Genomic DNA, 27,612 nt, shown 5'->3' on the forward strand with positions numbered 1-27,612 from the left:
TTTTTTCAGTTGTAAAGCATAAATGTTTTGGCATTATTCATGGGTTTAAAAGGCAGTTTTCCTGACCTTTAATAATAATTCCTGCCTTCTATCAAGCATTTTAAAGGGCCCAAAGTATGTAGCTATATTACATTACTGCTTCCTACAACAGTTCTATAAAGCTGCCTTTTCCATCTTGGCAACCACCATGTATGCAAATCAGCGCTTTTAAATGTAGGCAAACTTTCCAGAACTAATTTTAAAAAGCGGTGCAGAAAATTGTGAATATTTTGGACATTAGCAACAGTGGAGTATCAATGCCCATCACTTTTGTAAATCTTACCCTTTTTACAATAAAGAAGAAGAGGGACCTAGTGATATCTAATCATCTAGAAAAGTCTGCATGTTTTTATTCCTGTAGCTATCCTGACCACTAAGCTGATTTGTTCTTTCCATGACATTGCCCATCCAAGAAGGTTCACAAAGATCCAAGCCCTCCAAGAGTTGGCACATAGAAGTAGTTCATGCTATCCCCTAGAGAACTATTCCTCATGTATCTTCCCTGGAGTAGAAAGGCATATCAACAGTATTCTCCTGGGAAAGAGCACTGTACAGGAACAAAAACTGTCTCCTAATGCCTGGAAGAATGGTTGACATAGAACAGGGGCTTAACTTCCTGAAGTCCCTTCCCTTGATGTCATTCAGCTTTTCAGGGAAGTGTGATGGATGGGTGAGACTGAGTATGAACCCAAGTATAGACACATTCCTACTATATTTTAGGTGGCATAATACTATTATAGTTTATGCATAATACCATCCTTGTTAATCTTATTTTTAATCTAATATTAGTTAATTTTCATTCACCCCATTTATTTTTCAAGAGAATGTTATCCATTCTATTTGCCATGAACATTTTCTTCTGACTTAAGGAAAGAACGATAATCTTTGCACAAAATGAATTGTTAGGTTTCACAAATTAAAACCTACTTTCTAAAATTGGTCTGTCCTGTGTTAATCAGAATAGTGGCTAGTTATATGAATAATCAGATTAGCTACAGGGAGAGTGGTACAATAAGCGTTCAAGTGGATTTAATCAATCAATTTGACTGTATTTATAACTCGATTTTCTATAAAGCATGTTCTAAACAGCTAATAAAAATGGACCACAATAACTATAAATACAGTATATAATGTAAGTAAAAGACAACATGAAAATGTAACAAAAGAGCAGAAATCTGCATTAGTTATTCATAAAATATTTTTAACACACAGCATCAGTCAGAAATTGAAATCAAAACAAACCAGCTTAATTTATCAAATGCAAGTAAAAAATTACAATTATTTACCCAGGGATGTACTTGCATAGCCTGGGTGTCATAACAGAAAAGGCCCTTTTACTGGCTCAGTGTAATCTATTTACTGTCATCTATACTCAGTGATTCAGGCTGTAACCTCATGTTCAGGTAGAAGTGAGTCAATGGAACTTGAGTAGACATTCTCTTAGACGAGTAGGCTTAATTTTCCCATTTTATTTTGTTCAACAGCTTGGGTGCTGCTAATAATGATGAACCTGCTTTTTTTGCATGAGTTTATGACTGTTGTGGGTGCGGAAATTCTTGCATTGTGGTTGCTGTGATCTATATTCAGGGCCTTCCTGTGGGAGGCACAGGGACAGAATGTTCATTTGAGCATGTATGCACACACACACACACACACACACAAATTAATCCTGTGTTAATCTACTTTTCCCCATTTTTTTTATCCATCAAAGCTCTATAATCCAAAGTGTGAGTGGTATCCTGAAATACTGAAATAACCATTGGCATTATGTTTCAACTGATTAATTTTGCTGCCTTGAATGAAAGATATTGGTCCATCATCTGAAATACTGAATTACACTCTGTCTCCACACATGTGAGGCTCAGTGCAATTGCTCCCATCCCTGTTAAAAAGGCATTGCTGTACTAAGTCTCCTCTGAAATAATAATCATTCAACTGAGCAGGTCATCCAAGTATCTCAGCATTGAATTTCATGCCACAACCACACATTAACTACATATGGGCTATGTGATCCAAAAAGCCCAAAGATCTGCCACAGCACTTCAAACCTTCTTTTAGACTAAAGGGTCATCACATACTGGAGTGTATTCAATTCAGCACAATTATTGTTGGGTGCTCAGATAGATCCATACAATTCTTTTGCCCCTTTAGAAAAGGCATAGACTAAGTTTCTCAGGATTTTATTTCAAGTCCCACATTGTGTCTGAAATGTAATCCTATGTCATGAGGCTGGCATTAGTAAGATTGAATCCAGTACCTGGATACACATTTTCACATACTGGACTAAACTGTTATTTTCCCTGGCAGGTCTAACTCCTGGGTCCTTTCTGATAAATTTGTTTCCTTTTGGGCCAATGTGATACCTAAAAAACTGGAACTTCTGGGTTTTTCGTTAACTCAAGTGTACACGTAAGGGCAAGATTGCACAAAAAGAGGCAATCGAGCAATGCCTCAAGGACATTGATATTCAAACAGACCTGATGTCCCTCTCTAAAGAAGTATTTCAGACCCACCAGATAACTTAGAGTTCCCAGAATAATAGGGCTTTAACCCTGGCATAGTTCAACATGCTTCTATTAGCAGGCTTGGGAGGGAGATAAAAAGGCATCCCATTTAAATTCAGACTTTGGCTATGCGGTGAAAGAAGGTATTTTATGAACTGGTCACTGACCACAATAAAGATGATCCTCCTCCTCCTCCTCCCAACTGCTTTGTGTACAGATCCTATCCCCATTCAGATTAAATGCAGTTATGTAGGTGCAGCCTACATAACCATCCTTTTAACTATAAAAATCTATCTTTACACAGCATAACAAGACATGGATTCTGGGAAAATATATGTGTATTCAGTCATATTCAAAATGTGGTAAGAGCTGTTGCTACAAAATGTGCAACTCTTTGTGCAAAATAATTGCATTCTGATGTACACAATCCTTAACCTATTGAGTCTATGAAGTTTGCTGACTGGAGCTGTAACAATTTTTAACAGAAAACATTTTCCATATTATGTAAGAAAAAAGAATAGATAAGGTACTTCTATTTTGGCTTTGTCCATAAAACGGCAGTGTCAGAATAAAATTTAATGTCATGTATGGCTATATTCATGAATTATCAAGATACATACTAGATATTTTTGCAGATTTTTCCCCAAAGTATCAAAGTCTTCTGACCTACCTAAAACAACGGGCTATCATTGGCAATTTTAATTAAGTAATGATTACTTGGCAAGCACAGTTATATAAATAGTCTAAGACATTCCATGTTTAGGATAAACTAAAAAGGGTAACTGATTTTTTTTAAAGCCTCTAATTCTATAGTTCAATTTATGGATTAAAAAAAGAGAATATCTCATATATTTCCACTGATTTCTAGAAGCATGATCATTACAGAAGGGCCTTTTCTGTTAGCAAAGTCAAAAATAGAATGTAGAGGCCTTGTTTAAGCTACTAGTGACAGTTTCTCTGCAATTAAAGTCTTTTGCTTCATGCAAAATTAACTGCACTTGAATTATTGGCAAAACGTATTTTAAAGACTGTATTTTTCTGATCAGTTTAGGCTTACTTTGTATTTAAGATAAGGACAGAATTTTCATGATACTATTTTAAGTCTCAGCCTAAACATTGTGTCAACATTATAACATTGTGTCAACTACAGCATTTTGAGCGTCCGTTCACTTCTCCAATTGTAATTATTTTTTGGAAACATATCTTTTAAGTTTACCCTTCCATATCACCTGGAAAGGGTTAAATAACAGTAGTGCAATTCCTTTTTCCTTGGGTTGGCACACTGTAGGATTTGACCTAGGCCTTTCATTTGCAGTTTTCTAGCAAAAGTACCTCTAAAAAGAACTGAAGAATACTGCTCCTGTAGGTGAGATGCCTGATGCAAATTTATGCTGATCTAGAGTCACAGCTATGCTAGCTTACTTCATGGGACAAACTGTCCATTTTCAGAGCCTTACTGCCTCTAGATGAAGTCACTGTTTCCTGAAGAAATATGGCAGTGATTTTTGGATTAAATCCTCCTTTCAGCTACATGTAATATTTTTGCTGGAGGAAAGTCTTCTGAGAAAGGATAGCTATTATTTCAAGTAAGTCTATTTGTTGTTAAACATGTCGCCATGCTTTGTATTGTTTTAAAGGGTGCAACCAGATGAAATAGCATGAGATCCATGGCTGGATCTCTCTTTTTTACAAATGCAGCTGTGAGTGGACCTGATTCAGATTAGGGCACTATATGACAGAAAGAGCTTTAGCCTTTTCCTTTTGAGGCATTTCCCAGTTTCACCTCATCCATACAGACAAGCACAAAACTATTTTCCCAAAAGCACAATGAAGGTGTTTGATTCTGTAAACAGAGCAAGTAAAGAGTGTGAGCTCCCTTTGTGCTATGGCCCTAATTTGACTAGATGTCAACAGCTGCTTTTTAAACAATCATAGGAACCAAGATCTTGGAGTTCTGTCCACACCTCAACTTGTGCCTCACAGATGTGTGACCACTCCACTAATAACACCTCTCAATTTCATCATAACACTGAACACCAAGCACTGCACTCTTGTTCTCTGTAAAATCAAGTATCTGGTTAGACTTTGTGAGACACCTCCACAAACATTACAAATGCATTTTTAACTTCCAAAGTTGAAGCACTGCTACCACTTGTTTGATTTACAGCCATTACTAAGCCTCAGCTTAAACACATGAGGATCCAGACTTTTGGCTTCCACCTTTAGAAAAAGACAAGTCCCCTTTTCCAAGACTCTCCTTTTCTCTCCTTAAAAATCAAGTAAGCATCTATACCTAGGAGGCAGGCAAAAAGACCAAATGTACTCAAATTCCTAATTCAGTGCATTTATTAAAGAATCTAGCAGAGAGGGGGTCAGGAGTGGTCAGTAGCAGTTTAAAATGAAATTTAAAACACAAAGTTTACTACCTAAAACTTAAGCTACTTAAACTTATTAGGTACCTTAACCTTTGATATATTACAGAACAATTCCTTCGGTTTCCAAAGCATATCTAATCATTACTCATTACCATACTCTTGAAAATGCAGGTTTCTTGTGGGTGGGAATAACTTCCAAGAAGAGAAATTCAAACTGATCAATCAACCACATGGGTAATGTGATAACCTGTGTTCCTGGAAAATCCTACAGTATTTCTTTATCATAAGGGACAGGAAAATCCTGTGGATTCATGCACATCTGAGAATGCCTGGGCAAGTTCTTTGCCTACAGGAATGGTCTACCAAGCAGAGAGGGGAGTCAGAATCTGTCACAGTTTTATTGTTTCATTCTATTTGTTTTTGTCTAGTTTCTCTTTGTGATAGAGACAGGCATTGGAATTGAAGAAGGAGAGAGGGATCTTGTTTACAAAGTAGTAAAGCAATGACAAAAACACATGAATTTTACTCCATTTTTTACAATTGATGATGGCATGCCATTAAGTCATTTTTTAGTCCTAGCAACCACATAGATAGATTTTCTCCTTGCCAACCTATCCCTAACCTGGTCTTTCAGCTCTTCCAACAGTGTACTCATCGCCACTGTAATAAAGTCCATCTACCTTGCTGCTGGTCATCCTCTTCTCTTTCCTTCCACCTTTCCAAGCATTAGAGCCTTCTCCAGAGAGCTAGGTCTTTGTATAAAGGGTCCAAAGTAGGATAATTTGAGCCTGGTGATTTGTGCCTTGAGGGACAACTCTGGGTTGATTTGTTCAATGGTCCATCGGTTTGTTTTCTTGGCTGTCCATGGTATTCTCAGGAGTCTTCTCCAACACCAAAGGTCGAAGCTGTCAATACTCTTCCTATCTTGCTTCTTCCAACTCTCACTTCCATAGAGTGTCACAGGGAATACCATGGATTGCATGATTCTGATCTTTGTAGGCATAGACACATAAGGGTGTTTGAATATCTTTTCCAAGGCTGCTGTACAAAGTGCTAGTCTGTGGCATATTTCTTGATTGCTTGTTCCTTTACGGTTGATGGTTGATCCTAAAAGGCAGACACTACCCATTTGGATTTTAATTTCATTCATTTTACTGTTACGTTTTATAGTATACAGTATTTTCTATTTTGTTTCAACTATTGTAAGTTACCATGATGCTTACATCAACAGAAAAGCAGGATATAAATTTAATACTAAATCAAATGAAGACTATAAATTTGATATTTGTTAGCATGCAGTCGGTTATATTAAGAGTCTGAAACAGATTTGCCATATGTTTGGCAGTTCATACAAACAAATGTAAACCAAGTACTCAGTGTGTGTGTGTGCGCGCACACGCACACACACACACACACACAAATGAACATGTGATAGTCACATGTGTACAACTTGGGTACAAATATATGAATGTTAGTTCTTTTGCAAACTGGAATGTGTATACAAATACCCATTCACGCTGTGAATACAAAATAATGTCTGGCTAACATTGTGGTGAACCTGCAGCATATAATACACACATCCTGAGCTGTGTCATTTGAGACATCAATTACCCTGTTTCAGGCACTTGGCTCTAAACATTTGTTCTAGATTAATTTTAAGATAATCCAGAATTCTTGGCAGTAAGAGTGTATCCTTTTGCACAACAGAATGTTCTTTTAATAAGGCTGGTGGATATAAATATACAACTTACCCAAACACTGGAAAATAATTGATTTCTTGTTCTGCTTCTAGCCTTTTGACTTGTAGAAGAAAAATACCACGATCAAAATTCCTCTAAAACGTACTTTCAAACAATTGTAAGGGAATTTAGAGAACTATGGTTCATGGTACAAGAACATGAAAAATTGCATGCTATCGGAAACAATATGGTCAGCTAGTTCACCATAAATGACACTAGGTATCTGTAATATTTTCACAGAAGGGAACAAAAAAAGTTTTGCGAAATGTGGATTATAGAAATGAAGATTTAAAACTTGTTTTCTTGTTACCTGAATTTCAAGGCTGTCTTGACTTTTAAAGAAAAAAAATAGTACAACTATAATAGTCTGAAAATCTGAAATTGTTAACACTGCAGTTGTTCTCAAAATCAACTAATTTTTTAAAAAGTTTTTGAAAGCTTGAGTGCATTTAACCTAAATGACAAAATAAGTAGGAATTTTAAGGTATCAGAATTGTAAATGGAAATATTATCTTAAATATTGCATGAAGAATTACAAAGATTTAGGTTAGGGATAGCTGTCCAGATGTTGATCACCTCCAGCTTCCATGAGCTACTGCCAGCACAGTCAAAACTAAAGGGCTGTAAAGTTGCAGTCCAGTGCTATTGTGAATAGTGCAGTGCAATTTTCCAGACCAAAACTGCATCAATTACTAAGGAACATGTGTGTACAAATGCATATATTGTGAAATAACACACCTATTCTATTACGGAACTTTCTTGCAAAAAAAACAAGAGGGGTGTGTGTGTCTGCACGAGCATGCCAGTTCTGTTTATACAGATATTCAGAACATCTCCATCTTTATTTCTTTAATTTCCTTTATGTCCTGTATCATAAACTCCTTCAACTTGCAACTACCTTTCATTCTCTCAGCACTTTTTCTCCAATCCTACCTTTAATGCTTTCCTATCTGGTTTCTCCCACTAACATCCACTGAATGGCCCTTACAAAAATTGTTTTTGATGCCCCACTTCCCAATCCAACTCTTCTCGCTCCTCCACCTCCATTAGATCTGTTCAGCCTTTGATATGGTTGGTCATCCTCTTCTGTTTAATTTCCTGCTTGCTCAAATTCTTCAAAGTTGTCTCCAGTTGGTTCTCTTCCAGTCAAGCTCTATCTAATCAAACTCTTACAGTTTTCAAGAAGATGTTTTCTGTCTTTGACTTTTTCCCTCTCAGGGCTCTGTACTTGGGCCATTGTTATGGTTTCTGTCTGTCTATATTAATTTTGTCATTAATTTTTATCAAGACAACCTATGATTTTCAGATGTGTATTGATGGCATTTAATCCTGTCTTCCCAGAACATTCTCCCATTATTCTATCCCAAATCCCTAGATGCCTTTGTCATGCTCCCATTTTAGGTCAAGAGTTTCCAGCAAAGGGCTGTTTTTGACCTTTGAGGAGTATGCTGGGTGTCTGCACTCTAGATGTAAGTAGGGTCAGAACAAAGAAGTGGGTGAGGACAGGATAAAAACATCTAATTTAATTTAATTTAATTTAAATTACTTACAGTTAACATAAGTACTACCCCAAGACATAATAATTCACCTCTTATTTCAAATTATGAATTACAAGTGGGTAGGACACATCTATGGCTTGGGAAGCCACAAAGAGCCCTGACATTTCGTACCCCTGCATTAGCTGCGATATTGTAGTTTTCAGTGCAATATGTCCCCTAGTCTTTGTTGTCAAGGTCTGCTTTTACTCTTGCCATTCACCCTGTTGCCCAGATAAGAAGCCTACGCTGTCTGTCTCCCCTTTCCCCTGGGTCTCCCACTTCCAAATTGTGCAACCGCAATGGGGAAGAACGTACATGTGGTTAATTGCCCCATATACCTTTCTACATGTGTACATTACATGCTCGTGGGCTTGGGGGAACATGATCTTTCTTGTTGAAATGTGGATTTATTTGTTCTTTACAGCCTCGCAAGGGAAATACATGTTGGAAAATATAGTAGTGTCCCCAATGCAATCCCCACTTTTAAACAGTTTTTTTCACCCTGCTGTATGACAAGGTCCACTGCTGCAGAAGGAGATCTGCGGAAGGTTTTAGGTTACAAAGGCGTTACTTCTGGGCTACAGGAAACTCTGCCATAGTATGCTTTTGCTTATCTGCTTTTATATTCTGTCACATTCCTTCCTGTAAATTTTAATCATCCAAAGGGCTTTTGCTCCACCCTTTCATCTTTGGTGTTCTAGAGGAAGCTGTCCTGGACTAGATACTCCTAGAACTGCCTCCCTGAATGCCTTGATATACCTGGCTGTCTCCCCAACATTCACATTTTTCAAGATTCTTTCAGAGTAACTTTAATCTAAACTAATGTACATGCAATTGAAATAATAGCATGTCTTTCCCACATTTATCTCTCTCCCCTTCCCGTTCCTCAGGTTCTTTTCCTGTTTATTTTAAACTGTGAGTCCCTATGGGGACTTGTAAATTCTGCTCTTTGTAAAATTCCATGTATTGGGATGGAATTCTATAAATAACAATAAACAATGGATCTGCCTCAATTTCAGATGTGCCAATGCATAAAAGGAAAAGAGGAAAATTTGATTTGTTGAGAACTAGTGACCATTCTTGCAAATATGTAATTTATCATTTGCATCAGGTAACATATCTGCCATGAACAAAAAGGACAGGACTGCATATTTTTGTTGTTGTTGTTGTTGTTGTTGTTGCAGCAGTTCTACTCTGAGCCCCATCAAAGACTCTTTTACAATGTCAGATTGTACTGATGAACTACAAATATTTTTCATTTCTTTCCTTTTTCTTTTATAGAAAATCCAGTTTCTGGTGATGTTCCATCCTATTCAAGTACTATTTCGCCAACTGCTACCACCACTGAGAAGTTGACGACAATCATTACTCCTGGCTCTACTTCTAATTCTATCTTTTTAAATTCTATAGTTACAACACCACTAGCAGGTAAATAGGCTTCAACCTTTCTATAGAACTAGTTTGACTCATTTATTTATTTATTTATAATAAAAACACAACTTCCTCGAATATTGCCATCTATGTTTTCCCAGTTTTCCCCATCTTTTCTCAAACTGCAGAAAATCTGTCTTACCTAGAAGAAAAAAGAAAGTAGTGCAATTTTCATTTAATAGTTCTTAGTGTAATTTTCCCAACTTTTCAAGAAATTATACAATTTCTAAATATTTTATATTAGGAAGGAGATGTTATAGTATACTCTTATTTTACCAATAGATATCAATTTATTGCTTCTCTCTTCCCCCACCCCCACCCCCTGGCCACTGTTTCAAATCAGTTTTTTACCTGATGCTAAAATGCTTTGCTTATATAAATGTATTGTTAAATATCTGAAATCTTCACTTCAGTTTATTATGGTCATAGACCAGCTCAAAATAAATTCAAAATTAAAACATAATTCCCAAATAGTGAGTAGTAAAAATAAACAGTAGCATACAGAACTGTGAAACCTAAATGTGAGTGACAAATTAAAAATAAAATAGAATAAAACTAAAAATAAGCAATCACCTTGTCTGGGTCAAAAGATATTCAAAAGCTGCTTATTGATATGTTATGGCAGATACTACAGAATTTAGCTATGTTCAGTAAAACAGAGTCCAATTGTTCAGTAAGCAATAGGGGAAGAGAAAATGAATCTGAGTAACCAGGACATTTGTCTAAAAATGGGGATAATCGCTACTGACATGAAACAACATAATGGGAGCAGTACAATATAATACAATACAACATGGCTCAATGTCTCTACTGTTCCTGTGCCACAGGGGTGTAGTCTTTGCTCCAATGGAATGTCCTTTTATCTCCCCTCAGTGACAGCTGTTGGGAAGGCATTAAAATTAGCCAAAGAGAAAACTCTCCTAAATTTGGAGACCATTATTCAATTAAGATATTGTGCTGGTTGGAATGGATGAGAGAGACTGCTCAAAAATATCTTTTTAGGTAGGGCTGACCAATCCATCTGAAGCTCCAGTCAGAATGTGCTGTTTGAGACTGTTAAATGCACACTCATAGCCCATCAAAAGAATAACCAGCAACAAGAAAACTAAAGATTTTAGGATCATGAAATATTGTCATGTTGCATTGATTAAATCAAAGTTTTGTAACACTGTAGGATATTATTATTCCTTTCCCCCCTTCTGCTTTCTGACTATTATCAATTTAGTAACTTCTTTCTCTCCAATCCATAACAAACATTAAACATTCCGGGTTTTGTTTTTACATTTCATGGGGAGCAGTTGTGCAATTGTTCACTAACGTGCTTTGGTAGTGAACTAGAGTCAAATCTAGGTCAGTCCTTAACTAAGAACTCTTAGTCCTATGACCTATCTATCTGATAGCTCGCCCCTTTTTAGCTATTCTTTGCTGATAATTATCAAGATATAGAATACCTCATTTAAATGGGTGTTAGAATCAAAAGGCATAGGATTTTCCATACATTGCTATGTTGTTATTGCAAAACAACTAATGGAGAAGTAATTTTGTTTAGCTTTAAATTTCTTTCTCCCCACTGCCCCATACTGCTATTTACTTCATAGGGTATACTCATAGGGAACACTCTGGTCTTCACAGAACTTCTTTGAATTAGAAATATTGAACAGCTAGTCATGGCTTTCTTAGAGTCAAATCTAAGTCAGTCCTTAACTTCAAGACTGGAGGAAAAATAAAGTTTATGTACATTTAGAATAGTGAGCATATCACATGTGAAAACTAATCATCCTTAGAGGGAGACTCCATGCTTCAGGAGCCTATAATTGTCTTATTACTTTGATTTCCTTGAATAAGTAGTCTTAGGTCACCTAGACTTGCAAATGACTTGATGGCACATAATCAATCAATCCATTCTTGATGGGCTATTCTTAATGCAGTCTAGTAACTGCAGTGATGTAGTTTATTGTGAGAATATCTCAGACATTCACAGTGCTTTTGTGTCCTCCCTTTCCCCTTTATTTTTTTCTAGAAACTTTAAGCAGTGCTACCAAGCCAGAAAATAAGACACTTGTCCATAGCACACCAACACACTTAACTTCTACAAATACAACAGCAGAGTCATTTACTACACCGTGGAATGGCACAATGACTCCTGCCAATGAGACAACAATGACTCAAAATCCAACTTCAACACCACATCTGACACATGATCATACTGAGACAACAACATGTAATTCCACTGACTTTCTTATCACAGCCACAACTGATAACAGCAATGCAACGGTAAGATTGCGTAAATTTAAGATTGTTAAGTTGGATGTAATGAAAAGAAGGATGATCAGTTCCCCTTACTGGGACATTTTTGTGAATCAATGATCGATATATTAATCAGTTCTCATGAATTAATCAACATGCTACTTTAGTTACTTTTGCAAAATTGCCAACCCATACTCTTCAGCTTCCTGGATGGTTCTCACAGGTTCCCATTTACTTCTTTGAATGTCCCTTAGCTATTGTTGCTCTTATTACAATTTATTGGGGAAGGATGAGGATGAATGTCTTTATACAATGGTTTTCCTCAGCAGAGGAAGCTCCCAACAGCTGACTGGCAAACTGCCCAAAGCACAAATGTGCTGGGGAAGAGGGAACATAAATTTACAACTCCCAGCTGTGGTCTTCTCCCATGTGTTTTCCCATGTTCAGGTTTTTTGATAGCATTTGACATTCAGACACTGATTCAACAATGTAGTGTTCTAAATGGCTATTTTACTAGCTGCTGCTTTGCCACTATTTTCTATTCAGAAAATGTGAATAGTCACATAGTCTCATCTTACTACATGAAAATGTTTCTGAGTACAGATAAAGCTAATTCAGTGCAATAACAATTGTTATTGCGTAAACATTGGCCTTAGTATGAATTAACATTGATTCTGCCCTCGGTATTACAATTATTTATTTATCAAATTTGTATAGCTGTCCATCTCACAAGTGATTCTGAGTGGCGTACAACAATCAAATAAAAACAATTATATAAATACAATCATTATAAAAATATAAAACAAATGTTATTAAAATTGAAAATACAATTACAAAGCCAAATGTTCCTAAGACAAAATAAACTGATGCTAAAGTAACATATTCCATGCTACTAACCCTTCTTTTACATACCAGGTAAGTTTGGCTGTCTTTGAGGAAGCTCACCTATGATTTCAGGTCACCCTGTATTCACCGATGGTCTTCTTAGCCATGTAATGCTATTTGCCTGATGGAAACATATGAAGTTTTTGAATTATGTCCCCTTTCAGAACAGGGATGAACGTTTTCTAACATTGTAGAACCATGAGATGATTTCCTTAGATAATTATCTCCCGCATATGGCTGCCAGCCTGAACCTTGTGATTCTCTTCATAGGGTCCCCACCACATGAGGTAAGGTAGTACTTCAGGAAAAGGCTTCTTGATGTTGGCATCTCTATTATAGAACAGCCTCCTTAGAGATAGTTGCCTAACACTTTCTTTATGGTCATTTCTACACCAAGCTGCTGGGTTTTTTGTTTAATACACCTAGGTTTTTAAATCATTTGTAATTTTCAAAAGGCCTCCTTAATCGTTTCTGTTATACTTTTGGATTTATTTTTTTCCACCAGAAGAAAAACTTACTTGTGCTTCTTTTATGTCACACTTGAGCAATGTCATTTTTTCTTTGTTCTGTGAGTCATTCAGGAAGGACATGCAGATTAATTGGTCATTTCACAGAAATGCAATTAGCAAATAAAATGGACTAGACAAAGGGAAGCGCAATGATACACTCTTCCATCCTTTCTTTTTCTAGTTCAACATCAAATGTGTGAAAATCAAGCAGCTGGATACCACCACTGAAGTGATATGCTTGGAACTCAATGTGGCCCACTTGTGTGTAAGTAGGCAGGGAAGTAAAAATGGCAAGGGAGCATTCATTACAATGGAGGGGTGTTTTGTTTTGCTTTAAGAAAAAAAAGTTTGGGGGGAGAATTTCTTGCTGCAGAAGTTCCAGCATGGGAAAGTAAATGTGATGGTTATGCTCCATCCACCTTTAAAGCAATAGGTGCAGTTTGCTCACTTTCCACAGTGGAAAACCACATGCATTTCAATTCATCATTGGAACACCCATCTGGTTCCACACTTTGACAATGCCTTGTTCCTAAAAGTTCATTCATTCCAGTTTTTTTTAAATTTATAAGTTGTCCAAGGGATTCCAGCATCATATTTTATTGTATATGCTTATTTACATACCAGCTGTACAGTTTTTAAATAATTTCTATAACCCTTTTCTAACACCATAATTTTGCAGCCAGGCACTTTTCCCAATAGCTGTATCCATAGTTGTAGGAACAGTGTAGAGCTTCTCTATATGAGTAAGAGGGAAGGGGAAAGAGAGTAATGGCTCGTTTGAGTCCAATGGCTGGAGCATAGACATCTGGGCAAGGGGACAAGGAGGGTAAGTGATGAAATGTGCATTATGGGATTATGAAACAATCCATCCATTACGTACTTGTATGTGACATTGTGATGCAAGTATGTTTTTGCATGGTGATGTCAAAATGTACATTTCTTTATTTTGGCATCGCTGTGCTTAGTTCATGGTGCCTATTCTAGAAGGTAGACTGAGGTAAGAATTCATGACATCCTGTTTTTATAAGAAGGAAAATTAAGCTGGGGTGGGGGAAAGAATTGTGAAACTGATTAGACATTGACTAGAAAGTGTTAAATCCAGTTGGTTGACAGGAGTTGAGTTCAAGCAGCAGAATGCTGGATAAAGCAAGAGTTCCAGAAATAAGAGAATGACCTATCTGAAGGCCCACAAAATTTCTGTCTTGCAAATCTTGACAGGGAAGTTTTGCAATTTGAGCTGTACTACAGCTAAGCCAGTAGACAATTATACGTGAGCATAAGGATGCAGTGCAGAGGCAGATCCCATGTTGAAATGTCCAATAACACCAGTCATTAAAAGTCCATATTAAAGTAATATTTAGAGAGATCTGATATGTGGTGGGGTGTATGAATTTTATGTAAGCTGAAAGCTTTTCAAGAATTATGCTTATCATCTGCTGAAATAAACACATATGGGAGTTTATTTTTATAGCATAGGAGGTCTAGTGGTTAAGGTTCTGGGCTAGAAAGCAGGAGTCTGTGAGTTCTAGTCCCGCCTTAGGCATGAAAGCCAGCTGGGTGACCTTGGGCCAGTCACTCTCTCTCAGCCCAACTCGGTGCAGTGTAGACTAGCCTCCTCGTGGTGCACCCCAGGCAATGTGACTTGTCACGGCTAAATAGTCTACACATCTGGCTGCTGGACCTCACAAGCATTTCCCAGCAAGAAAAAGCAGCATGAACACTGAACTGCTATGCCATACAATTAAAAAAAAACCTAGTGGGTGATCTTTAAGCAGAAAAGCAAATAACATGCAATTGTGCAAGTAATTCATTTGGGCTTGTGATGATAAAATGCAGGTTAGCTATCCATTCATTTACATCTGTACTGGGGATCAGCATTAGGGAAACTTGATCAGGATTGATCATTATTGTTATTTGAGTTACCATATCTGACTGAAAAACAGCATTACTTTTCTGCAGGACTGACATAATTTACTGTATATATTGAAATCATTGATTGGGAAGGCTGGAAGCTGAAGTTCTGATACATGTGGAAGACATCAAGTTAGGAAAGACTGCCTACAATGAATCAGGATGTGAATCTTCATACAGAAATAGCCATTAGACTAAAGTTCCAGTTTTGTCATTACAAGTTTTGTTATAGGCTTGTAAGCCTTGGAAATCACATACTAGAATTTTCCCAATGCTTTATTCAATAATAACAATTCTGATATTCGTAACGGCTTGTAAGTGCTTCCAATCCATTAATAACTAGGCAATAGTGCTGTTCAGGCTAAGAGTGCACTATGTAGCATTCAGATATGGACAGCTAATGATCAGATTGGTAATTAATTAACTAATTGATAATTGTGAACATTAATTTGTTAATATGAAGCATTATAAAGTACTCCATAAATGGAAGTCACAGACCACTTTTTGATTTCCCTTTCAAACGTTTACAGTACTTTGTGTATTTTCTTATTTTCTGGTACATGGACAGGTTTTTTTGTAAATAGGCATTTTCAATGGATGACTAAGAATACAGGTCACTATATTTCCTTTAATTGTGATGACCATGCATGCCATTGGAGGAAACACGGAGGAGGAGGAGGAGGAGGAGGAGGATGGTATGATGAACAGGAAGCTATTATAAAGTTCATATTTGAATCATCTATTTTTGTAGTTTTTCCTAAGCTGTATGAAAGATTTTAAAAAATCATGCAAAATCAACTCTATAGGTGAATACTGTGATTATTGCCCTAAATGTAAGGCAAACTTAAATTTCCTGCATGTCACTTATAGTTTATTGTTTTATAGTAATTATTACTACTCAATCCTAATAGCTGAAATCTTGCACCAGCCTTCCCCAATGGGAGAGAGATTATGGTAGCTGAGATTTCATACATCTAGGAGGCAGCAGTTTAAACGTGTAGGTCTATGAGCAGCAGTTCTTTCTTCTGATCTTTTTCACCAATCACAGAAACTGAAATGGTACTGTTATGTATTATTGTCCTGAACACATACACACACACAAACACACACACAAACACAATTTGCAGGTTTCTCTCTTAGCTAACTTTTACTGGAACCTGGGATGAGGCCATTTGCTTCTCACTTTGTCTCAGGAGTTATTTTTAAGCCTGATTGCTATGTTTGAGCCACAAATAGATAGAATGAACTCTTTCTCTTGTTTGTCTTTCTGACAGGCTTTTCCAATAAGCTGCTTCATTCACTAGAAAGGAAACTCTGACATTCTCTCAAGGATCCTTTCCACAGGAAAGGAAAAAAAATACAGAAGGGTGTTTTTCCTCAATTTTCCAAACAAATATCTGAGGGAATGGTTTGGCTAGGTTTTATTTTGACTCTTCTATTTCCCATGCATAATGTATTCTGTGACTGATAACATTTTTATTTCTCCTTGGTAGCTTTTGTTTATGCCATTGGGCCAAGTTAAGTCAATGGTCGAGATTTTTTTGGAAGCCAGTTAAACTGGCTGAAGATATATTTAAATGGATTGATATGCGTAATCCTAGACTATGTGCCTACCTATCCATGTATCCCCCAGCCAGTAGAAAATTATATACAGGTAGTCCTCATTAGCGACTGCCTCATACAGCGACTGTTCGCAATTACGATGGTGATGAAAAAGTAACTTTGTGACCAATTCTTACATTTAGGACCTTTGCAGGTCGGTAAAGCAAAAGAAAGCTGAAGTAAGATCATATACACAGTCACAGTTTCACTTAGTGACCACTTCACTTAATGACCGAGTTGCTGGTCCCAATTGTGGTCACTAAATGAGGACTACCTGTAGTTCAAAGTGGACTAGGATGGAACATTTGTCCCTGACATATTAGGTTTGAGTTCTTGTTTTATTTAAGGGAAGGTACTGGCAGGGGGTAAGATACGGATATTATGCATGACCATTCAGAAATAACACTTCTTCACATAACTTAAAACTAGGCAAACTATTATAATATCTTCACTTACTGCTTCATATAATTTATCACAACTTGGGATATTACATTCTAACATTAACTAGACTACTAGTCTTTAAAGCAAAATTAAAGCAGGCCTTTGTCATTTATTCACCTTTTAAAGAGAAGATGGAAAGAAATTATAAAGCAGAAAGTTGAAGGGCAAGATGATTCTGAAATCAAGTGGAGAGAGAAGCCAGAGATATTGTTTAAAATGAGAAATGATTTCTTTATAATAGATTGTGGTTAAAAGTAGGTCCTGCATCTGTAGAGATGCTGTCTATGAATTAAATGCTGCACATGGAAGTATTTATTTTTACCCACCATGAAACCTCTTACAAGTGAGCTCCACTGCATGAGGTTTCAGGGAGGGCAGAATTCAGGAGTTCAGTATCCTTCCACACAGACACAGCACCAGAAAATGGTCTTTGAATAGGCAAGGTCTCTTGCTGCCAGATCAGTAAAGTTTTGTGTGTATATCTGTGCTGGGGGACCTGTACTGCATATGCTCTGCTCTGCGTGCTGCCTGATTGCCTTTCCCATAAGGATGCATAGGGAAGGTTTATTAGGAATGTTTTTTTTCCACAGCTCCCAAGCAGATCCACCCCACTTTAGAACTTTCTTTTACCTGCTTCTCTTCCAAAGCCAAATTTAGCCCCATTTTGCTCAGTTTTCTGAGGGTTATTGGGCTGATGAACAGACAGATGGACAGAATCCCACCCTCCATACATTTTTTTCCAAATTCCACTGGGTTAGAAAGAATTAAAGAAGAAAAAAAATAAGAGGAGAAGAATTTTCTGTTACTGAAATTGCTTGAATTGCAACAGGTTATTGCATTGTTGCTGAAATAAAAACAGGATTGGAGAAGGTATTGGGAGTCAGATAGAAGAAAGCAAGCTGATACAAGTAAGTCATGTGAGATTAGTAAACGTGGTATGTGACTTCCTAAATTTCTGACTGATGGTAGCTGCAGTTTTTTATTCACTGAGTATATTAGCTGAATATATATTATACATGAAAAACTCAACAACCAGGTGAAGACTTACTATGTAAACTCTTAAACTTTCTTTAGCATATTATTTTAGCTGAGTATATTGGCTGAATATATACTGAACATGAAAAACTCAACAGCCAGGTGAAGACTCACTGTGTAAATGCTTATTTCCAAGCTACCAAACCAGCCTATATTAGAACATAAATTTTCTTTAGCATATTATTTTAACTCTCACTTTCCTGAGTCTGACTGACCTGTGCATCTTCTTTGATGTCCAAATTGACCAAATGGAGGGAAAAATCTACACCCACACAATTTTCTTCCTGTCTCCTCCTACTCATGAATCGTAACTGTTTGGGAAAGGGAACTTCTTATTTTAATCTTCATGTGGGAAGATTTTGTCCTTGCAAAAAGTGCCACGAAAGAACCATCTGAAATACTCAAGGCATTTCCAAAACAGGAAAGCCAAGTCTGTGCTTGTAATTTTGTCCTCCCTGGTGACAGTGAAAAAGAAGATGGGGCTCATGATTTCAAAACATTAAGAGCTGCCTTGGCTTGTTCAGGATATACTTGCAGAATGAACTATTATAGTGACGTTAATTATTTAATCAGCAACTTAAATTAGATTTAATTAGCAATCGGTATTCACAGAAACATGTTGACAAATATTTCAGTACATACTCTCTTTATTTTGATTTATTTTAATTTTTAATAACTGGACATCTAATCCTCTCCATCCACTATAGTTCAGTGAAGCAAATTAAGAATCCCAAGAATATAGCTAAAACATGCTAAACTTTCTCCTAACTTCTGTATCTCTCTTTAAACCATGTATAAACTTCTGTAGGTTTTCATGTATAAACCATGATAATCTGTTCCATTAGAGAGATGTAAACATCAATTTACCATAAAGAATATTCCTATGCATGAATTTTTGGTGGTCATAACTAGGAAACAGGGACTCTATAAATGGAGTTGCTATGCCTTCTTGGGAAATTGTTTTAAATGTTTATGGTTTCTCTTAACCCTTACAGATTTTGAGCCATGAGATCCACAAATAGCTATTACTGGGAGAACACATTTTAGCTCTTGGGAATATTTTGATGTCTACAGAAGCCAGTAATAATTAATATGCCACTTGACATATTGGTTAGTGGGTTAGTGTAAAGAAAACAAATGAGAAAAAATGTTCTACAATAGTGACAATGTATCTGGGTTGGTTTGTTTGTTTTTTGGCAGGAAAACTTTAAAACAAACAAAGGGGAAGAACTGAGCAAATTGGTTTGTAAAAAAAAAGAAATGCCATGTCTCATTGAACTAGCAGACTCTGATGTGAATCGCCACTGCATGTTGTTGGTTGCCGTTAACGATAAAGGTTAGTTGATCTGATTTATTACAGCTTGTGTAAATTTGATAGACGCAATGAGTGATTTGTTAAGATTGACTAGATTTCACATGTTGCATTCAGTCATTATTTTACCTATGGTTGGTTGGAGAAATCATACCTACATCACATATAGCCCAAATCCAGCAATTATGGATTAGCGAGATTGTTTTGGCTGTCTTCTTCATCCTTGGATTAAGAGGTGATGCAGAAAGTATTTGAAAAACCAACTATTTTAGAATGTATTAGCTGTCCTCAGTAGGTGTTACTCCTACTCAACAGCAAATAAAGGTCAGGAAGTGGTTTGGTTTGTTTGTTTTTACTTCCCAGTTAGTCCACAGCCATGGGATTTCCATGTGGTCTCACATCTAAGTGCTAACCAATCAATCCTAGCTTAGCTTTTTCAAGATCAGCTAAATGTTGTGACCAGCAACAAGTAAAAATATGTAACTGCCCTGCCCCCACCTTCTTGTCATTACTATATTCCAACCAATATGTGGTATATATTACAAAAAACATTCAAGTATTAATTTGAAACTATGACTGGATTCACAGATTGCATGGGCCATAATGTTTGTTATTTAGTTTTGTTTTAGAATTTTGTGTAAACATAGTCATTTTGATTTGTAAACCATTGCTTATAACTTATTTATGTATTTATTATGCTTGTATTTTGTCCATTCCCATAGGCTCTAGGCAGCTAAACAGAGGTAAACAGATAAAATACCCTGCAAATCCCTAAAATACATATAATTATTTTTAAAAAGCACACACAAATATAGCATAGCCCACCTTTCAATCAAAAAGCACCCTCCTCATGTGCAAGACAAAACAGGTCTGAAGCCTAAGAGTGATGTGACATTTCTATTGGGAGGAGTTCCAAAGAATGCCTGCCTCTGGGGCCCCATCAGATAACAATCTTGGAGAGAGTAGACCTGGAAGAGTTGGCCTTATTTGATCTGTTTGGGCAGGCAGATGAGTGAAGGAGAAGGTGGTCCACAGATAACAAGCTCAGATCCATATGGGATCTTAAATGTGACAACCACCACCTTAAATCACACCCAGAATCCAACTGGTAACCAATGCAACTCCCTTTACTTCTTCAGCTACCTCATTCTGCAGCAGCTGTGGTTTCCAGAGGTCCTTCAAGGGCCATCACTTGTAGAGCATGTTACAATAATTTAAACAAGAGGTGACTAGAGCATTAATGACTGTGAACAAGACCTCCCAGTCCAGAAAATGCTGCAGTTGGTGCACATCATGTAATTGTGCAAAAGCCCTTGTAGGCCCAGCTGCCATCTGCTCCTCAAGCTGAATTCCCAAGTTGCAAACTACCTTTGAGCAGAGGAATACAAGCTGTTTAGTGTTAAAAATGGAATTTCCCTGGAATTGTTAGATCCACAGATCCAAAACCACTCCATATTGGAAGGATTCAAAGTCTGTCCTCCCCATCCAGACCCAGACAACCTCCAGAGAGTCAGTTAGTGTGATGGAATGTGAGGGCAGCCTTGGGGAACAGAAGGAAGAGATGCTGCCTAGAAAATGATGAGATAAAGGAAGGGGAGTCCAAGAGAGGGTAACCCTAACCCTAAAGAAGAGACTTAAGAAAGACCCTCCCTGACCACTCAAGTGATAAATAGGGAGGGTGGGAGATTTGTACTTTCAGACTTGCAAGATTCTATTAATGTAGCCTTACAATAAAGTAGAATTAGTTCATCTGGTCATGTTTCCTGTCTGGTTTACCTGGAAGGGCTGACAGTATTTCTACTGCATCATCTGTTCAACCCATGGACATGATGTACAGGTGAGTATCAGCACCATATAATGATAGTATGTTTTATAATTCTAGTCAATTGTGGTTTATTCAATAAATTACAGCTATATAAGCCATGGTGTAAAGTAGTCTTTGAATCAAATCTATACAAGTGATGGCTATAAATGTTGAAGCTGCTTTGCTTGATAGATAATTCCAATACTTACTGTATTCCCTAAAAGTAAATTTCAATTTTTCTCTGCTTTGGAAAATACAGGTGCAAAAGCATTGGGTGGCTTTCTGAATGACAAGCAACCTGATTTGAAAGCGGTAATATATTAATGTTCTTATATATAGGAGTTGGGTGAGGCAGAATAAAAAAATTAAAAACCTAAAATATTATAAAATCTGGATGAAATGCTTTGCATGCCAGGATCCTCTATCACTAAAATCATATAAATGAACAGAGGTATTTTTTCCCCCAAAGAATGTGGATTAAAATTTCAGTATTTAATAATAAGCAGTTACTATAACAAGCAACTAACTGTGGGAACTCCCCAGTTTCCAGTTCACTACATTTACTATTTTTAGAAAACAGACCAAAATTTAACATTTTTAAAGCAATAAGCAATATGCATTTCCTGGATTTGAGATGTTATCAACTTAAAGCCTCAACTGACAGTTCCACTGGGCAGAAAAGGCTTCTGTGCATCTACTCTGCATGTGAAGAAACCACTTTTAGCTATCAGAATTGCCAGAGAACATTTCAGAAGAGAGCCAAAGTGAAGCTGCTTTCATGGAGTTGTTTTGCTCATCCAAGAGAAACGTGGCTTTCAGAATCTGCAGAGTTCTAATACACAGTGCAAAAGAAGTTTCAAGAGTTTCTAGAAATGGCATCCTGAAAATTAGTTTCTTTTGTGTTGCCCCTAACTGAACATACAAAACATATGAAACACACAAGCCTTCTCTCTTTCCAGTCTACCTTCCCAAACACATAACACCGTAAAGCGGTGTGGTTCGACTTCAGGGAGACTCAGACACTTTCAAACTGAATCTTCAGACTGAATTCTTGAATCATTTGAAAAAATCAAATTGAAAGAGGTGACTTTGAATCATTTTGGATTGAGAGATTTGATGGGGTTTTTTTTAATGTTGCTGCCATTTTCCTCCCCAAAATGGACAAACCTGAGTATGACGGGCTTTCTAATACTAACATTAGGGCTGAGCAAAGCATCCCAAAGTGACCTTGTGAACCATATTGCTATGAGCAAGGCATTTGGTTTCAAATCACTGAGGCAGCTGCATCCTCTGGAAGGCTCAGCCGAGCTGTGTCAGAGCCTTTCCTAGGTTGTCTCCACATGAATGTGCATGCGCAACCATTTTGTTTCATCAGCAGTGTTGTCTGTACATGCATACACAGGCAACCCAGGGGAAAGTTCTCAAAATAACCACGCTGAGCTTCCTGGAGAAAGCAGATGCTTCAATACTTTGCACAGGTTTAATTGACATTAATAGCTGGCCAAGAGTTGAATCATTTGCACAAGCCCTGCACTGTCAGATTGTTTGGCTACCTATTTAGGCAGGTTGGGAGTGCAAAATTTATTCTACCAGTGGTTGGTTGGTTGCACTAATTTGCTCTTAATTATATAATCCTCTTCATTTCCCCCAATCCACATCATTTTATTATTTGTTTATTATCTATTAAGATAGATTTATATATATTCACTAAGCACTCTGCTTGTACTGGTCTATGACTGTAATAAATAAATTGAAGTCTGATTGATTGATTGATTGATTGATTGATCCTTTTATTATTATATTTCCTTTACTCCCAATGTATTTGTCTAGCTGAAATATAGCCAATCGGCCCATGTGCCTAATCTGTCTGCAGTTGTTTATTGCTGTTTGCCCTCCCCTTTTGTGCCTTTTTAGTCTCTGCATTCCCCTCAAAGTTAAAAACATTTTTTCTGCTACTTATCTGTCTCTGTCTTACTTTGTACTAAGTCTGTCTCTGACCTAATGTAGTCATACCATGATGTAAAAAAATAGTCTATGTATTATATGTAATAGCCTATTGCTTACACTAGCAAACAGTATGTGAAATATGTAATAGTGATAACACACGTATTTTTTAGGATTTAAAAAAAAAATGTTGCATAAGCATCACAAGCATCATTCCCAGAAGAGGCTAATTATGCCTCTTCCACCTTTCCAGCCCAGAAAGATAAATGGCAGAGGGTTGTAGACTCTTCAATCTTTAGTAAGAACTTACTTTTAAAACCTGTTTTTGAAAGGCTTTATTTTTAAAAGACATAAGCTGTAGTGAGTAAAACATGTCTAATGACCTTGAAGGGTCTATCATCTCTGCTATTTGCATCCCTTGCAGGTGTTTTCAAGCTTCCTCAGTTCAATCCTATTTTGTTTTTCCTTTTAGCTTGGGATAAAGTCCCACAAGCGGGAACCCATTGAGACTCACCAGGTCCATTCTCAGAAGACCCTTATTGCCTTGGTCACCACTGGCCTGCTATTGGCATTTTTAGGATTGGCTGGATATTATCTTATGAAACGACGAAGCTGGAGTCCCATGGGAGAGAGGCTGGTTAGTGCTTATAGTTGGCAAAACAAGTAGAAAGCTGAAGACATGCAGCAGCAGTTGTAGAGGAAAATGTCAGGATTGTTATTCTTCCATTATTATAGGTTGTATGTTCATTTCCATAGAATATTCTACAATTTTAAGTCATGCTTACTTTTTATTCAAACAATTTACAAACACCATCAAGAGGGAATCACATTTTTCCCAACATTCTCATGCTTTAAATTCAGATTAGACATTCTCCCCTTGTTTCTGCTGTACTAAAGACTTTTCCTAAGATTTTACCCCGAATGATGACAATAAAGGATGTGAAGAAAGATAAATTCTTTTTTCTTGATTCATTTGTTGCTTTCCAATTTCTGTTTCTTCTGTCAAGGTTGCTGGCACCCTTTTGGTTTTAACTATATCAGTTAAATCCAATTGCAATTGTGATTAATCTTCCTTTTTATTATTTGGAGATGTGTAAATATTGCTCCCTTCTTCCCAGAAGAAGATAAAATAAAGTGGAGAAGTGGCACTGGAGAGGGTGCTTAATTCTCCTCCTACCTGCTATTTTTACTTCAACACCATTCAGTGGGGTTTCAATCTAATCCAAGTCAACTGGGCAGATACTTTCCCAGGAAAATCTCTCACTGAGATATGATAGTAATTTTGGAATAAAAAACATCTTGAGCTGTTCAGAAGATAAACTCTACTGATGAACCTCAATCTGTGTGACATGACCACTTTCTTGGTAAAAAATACAATAGAGTTTCTTTTAAATGGAAGAAAAATCTTTCTATTTAAACATCAGCCTCTTTCATATAGTGAATTTCTAGAGGTCACCTTCATTAACCTGGAACTCAAACCCAGAGCCATGTAGGGATTCATAGCCAATTTTCAAAAGGTGTTTTAGAGCATTTGGGAGTAGCACCTGTCTGCAACACCTTAAAGAAGCTGTACCTTTTCTCAGAACTGAACCCAAAGCACTGTACAGCCCTACCATATAGTATTAAATGTTGGCTAATTGAATGCCAGTGTCATCACAACAACAATAGCTAATGAATAACCCTGTTATTCCATTTATCTACTTATTGGACTATACATCAGCTAGGCTACATTAGCTTTCAGAAACTTAACTATCCTTCCATTACTGCAAATTAATGATATTACTGTCAGTCTCTATAGTTAGGAAATACAGATGCATGTGAGACTGTGCATGAATCATACGGTGGAGAAAGAGTCAGTACAAGACCTCTTACAATCCAAGGGGAGGTTTCATAGCTTATTGTTAAAACATATGTTCTCTGAGCAAAAAGCCCCAGATTAATTTTCTGGCATCTCCAGTTTAAAAAAAAAAATCTGGAAGCAAGCTATGAATAATATTTTTCCTCCAAACCCTAGATAGACCTGTTACAATCAGAAGGAAGATACCAGGATAGATAGACAAAAATATTAATTCAGCACTTTGCATACAGGATTCTCGGTATTTTGTCCAAGCTCTCATTTTATTGACATGTTTATGTTCAGATAAGTTGTATTATTACCATTGATCACATAGGCCACTGAAGTATCTTTCACACATGAACCAGGTCTTCCTGTTCATCCCATCAAGGCTGTCTTCATATACTTTTTCTAAATCCCTGATTGAAGTGCCTGACTGAAAGAACAAATGTTTCTCTTTTATGTAGAATCTAAACCACTTTGACTGTTTCTTATTATTTATACCTCCCACCCCTTTAGGGTGAAGATCCATATTACATCGAAAATGATAGCCATGGCAACCCTGTGATCCCTGTGGCCTCTCATGAACAGTCTGACCTGCAGGATAAACCAAATCTCAATGGAGGGGCTCGGGAAAATGGGACTGGCCAGCCAACCTCAAAAAATGGACACTCAACCAGGCCCCAGGTTGTTGCTGACACAGAACTGTGAAAAAGCCATGGCCTTCTTAATGCAACTGGAAAAGCTCGACTGCACATACAGAGGAGCTAGGATGCAAGAATGTCCTAAATGAAATTATAATACCTTTTTTTAGAAAAAAAATCTTTAACATCTCACACTAAAGCATACATTTTTCAGAGGGTGACACAGCACTTGTGTATGAAAATTGTAAAAATAGCAAACTGCTTCAGTGGAATTAGGCATGTTCCTAATGCACGTGGAGTTTTGGGCTTTCTAATTTTTTTATTTTTAAATGTGACATCCCTCACAATAGTTCATCCAAGGAAAATGTGAGGCATGTTTCCTAGAAATTAAAGGAGATATTTTACTATTAGAGATTTGCTTAATATCTACCTGATGCTACTTAGAGTAAGGAAGGACATGATCACTTTTTAAATATGTAATTTTAATTTAATATTAAAATATAACGGAAATATAACATTGATGGCCCCAGAGTAGCATGCAGCCTTTGAAAGTCCCTAGAGACCTCAAAAATGACATCACCAAATTGTAATTTGTAACTGCAATTATTAAATAATTATAAGCACTATACATTTATCGATTTAAATATAAATTTAACTATAAACAAAAATTTAGTTCCTGTCCTGGCCCCAATCACTATTTTTCATGGAGCATATCCCCTAGCTTGTCACTCAAAGGTCAGTGTAGACCTATCCTCAGATAAAGCTCTGCCCAGTTGTGCAGTGAGACTTACCAATACATAGTGAGGTATTCTAAGTTCTAATGCACATGATCATTTTACACAGCAAAGTCAACCTGAATGAATCAGTTCTGTGAATGCTCAAATATGCGGCCATATTATGACTTGTCATAAGCCATATTTTACATGTTTCAAGATAAAAGGATTTGTCACTTTGGTCCATGTTTATCTGTTACAACTTTGGGAAACATCCCAATGCTATTATTCTTTGGTAGGGTATCAATACCCATCCCCATATCCAACTAAGACTGTCTTTCTTGCCTTTCTGCATATATGCTGTGCTGCAATTTGTACTTAATGTAAACTGATTGTAACTCTGCAACTCATCAGAAGCCTTCTGAAATATGGCTGAAGCAGTTCTTAAACAACACAAAATAAACTCTTCACTAGATTTGAAAGAACTGAGTACCTTTTCACTTTAAAAATATTAGGAAATATTAGGAAATATCTTTTATAATATGAAACTGCAGTAGGCAATTGACTTAAATCTGCTTTGAACTTGGTTTTCTTTGTCCATATACATAAGAACAAGCAAACAGCATAAAGACGCAGGACGTTTTTTCCCTACATGTTGTTGTTTATTCGTTTAGTCGCTTCCGACTCTTCGTGACTTCATGGACCAGCCCACGCCAGAGCTTCCTGTCGGTCGTCAACACCCCCAGCTCCCCCAGGGATAAGTCCGTCACCTCTAGAATATCATCCATCCACCTTGCCCTTGGTTGGCCCCTCTTCCTTTGATCCATTTAGTTTTCACGGCAAGAATACTGGGGTGGGTTGCCATTACCTTCCCCAGGGATCGCATTTAGTCTGACCTCTCTGTCATGACCTTCCCGTCTTGAGTGGCCCTTCACAGTTTAGCTCATGGCATCATTGAGGTGCTCAAGCTCCAGCACCACGACAAGGTAATGATCCTTTGCTGAAGGATCTTTTTTTCCTACATAGCACTTTCTAAATGCTTTGGGACTGCTACTCCCCAGAACTCATAGCAAGCACATCCTTTGAATTCCAAGAGCTGTAGATC

The 27,612-nt window shown here is 37.1% G+C and overlaps 1 protein-coding gene across 1 annotated transcript in view; it reads left to right on the forward strand.

The window, feature by feature from the left end:
* The window catches only part of CD34 (CD34 molecule), a 34,875-nt gene extending 7,883 nt beyond the window's left edge, over positions 1–26,992 (forward strand). The window contains exons 2-8 of the mRNA XM_063297456.1: positions 9,477–9,623; positions 11,647–11,900; positions 13,449–13,532; positions 19,457–19,592; positions 21,632–21,684; positions 23,789–23,953; positions 25,670–26,992. Of these exons, the coding sequence (XP_063153526.1) occupies positions 9,477–9,623; positions 11,647–11,900; positions 13,449–13,532; positions 19,457–19,592; positions 21,632–21,684; positions 23,789–23,953; positions 25,670–25,861 (1,031 nt within the window). The 3' untranslated portion in view covers positions 25,862–26,992. The remainder of the gene's footprint in view (positions 1–9,476; positions 9,624–11,646; positions 11,901–13,448; positions 13,533–19,456; positions 19,593–21,631; positions 21,685–23,788; positions 23,954–25,669) is intronic.
* Positions 26,993–27,612: the final 620 nt, after the last annotated feature.

This window comes from Candoia aspera, chromosome 3 (genome assembly GCF_035149785.1).
Source record: "Candoia aspera isolate rCanAsp1 chromosome 3, rCanAsp1.hap2, whole genome shotgun sequence".
In the NCBI taxonomy this organism is placed as follows: domain Eukaryota; kingdom Metazoa; phylum Chordata; class Lepidosauria; order Squamata; family Boidae; genus Candoia; species Candoia aspera.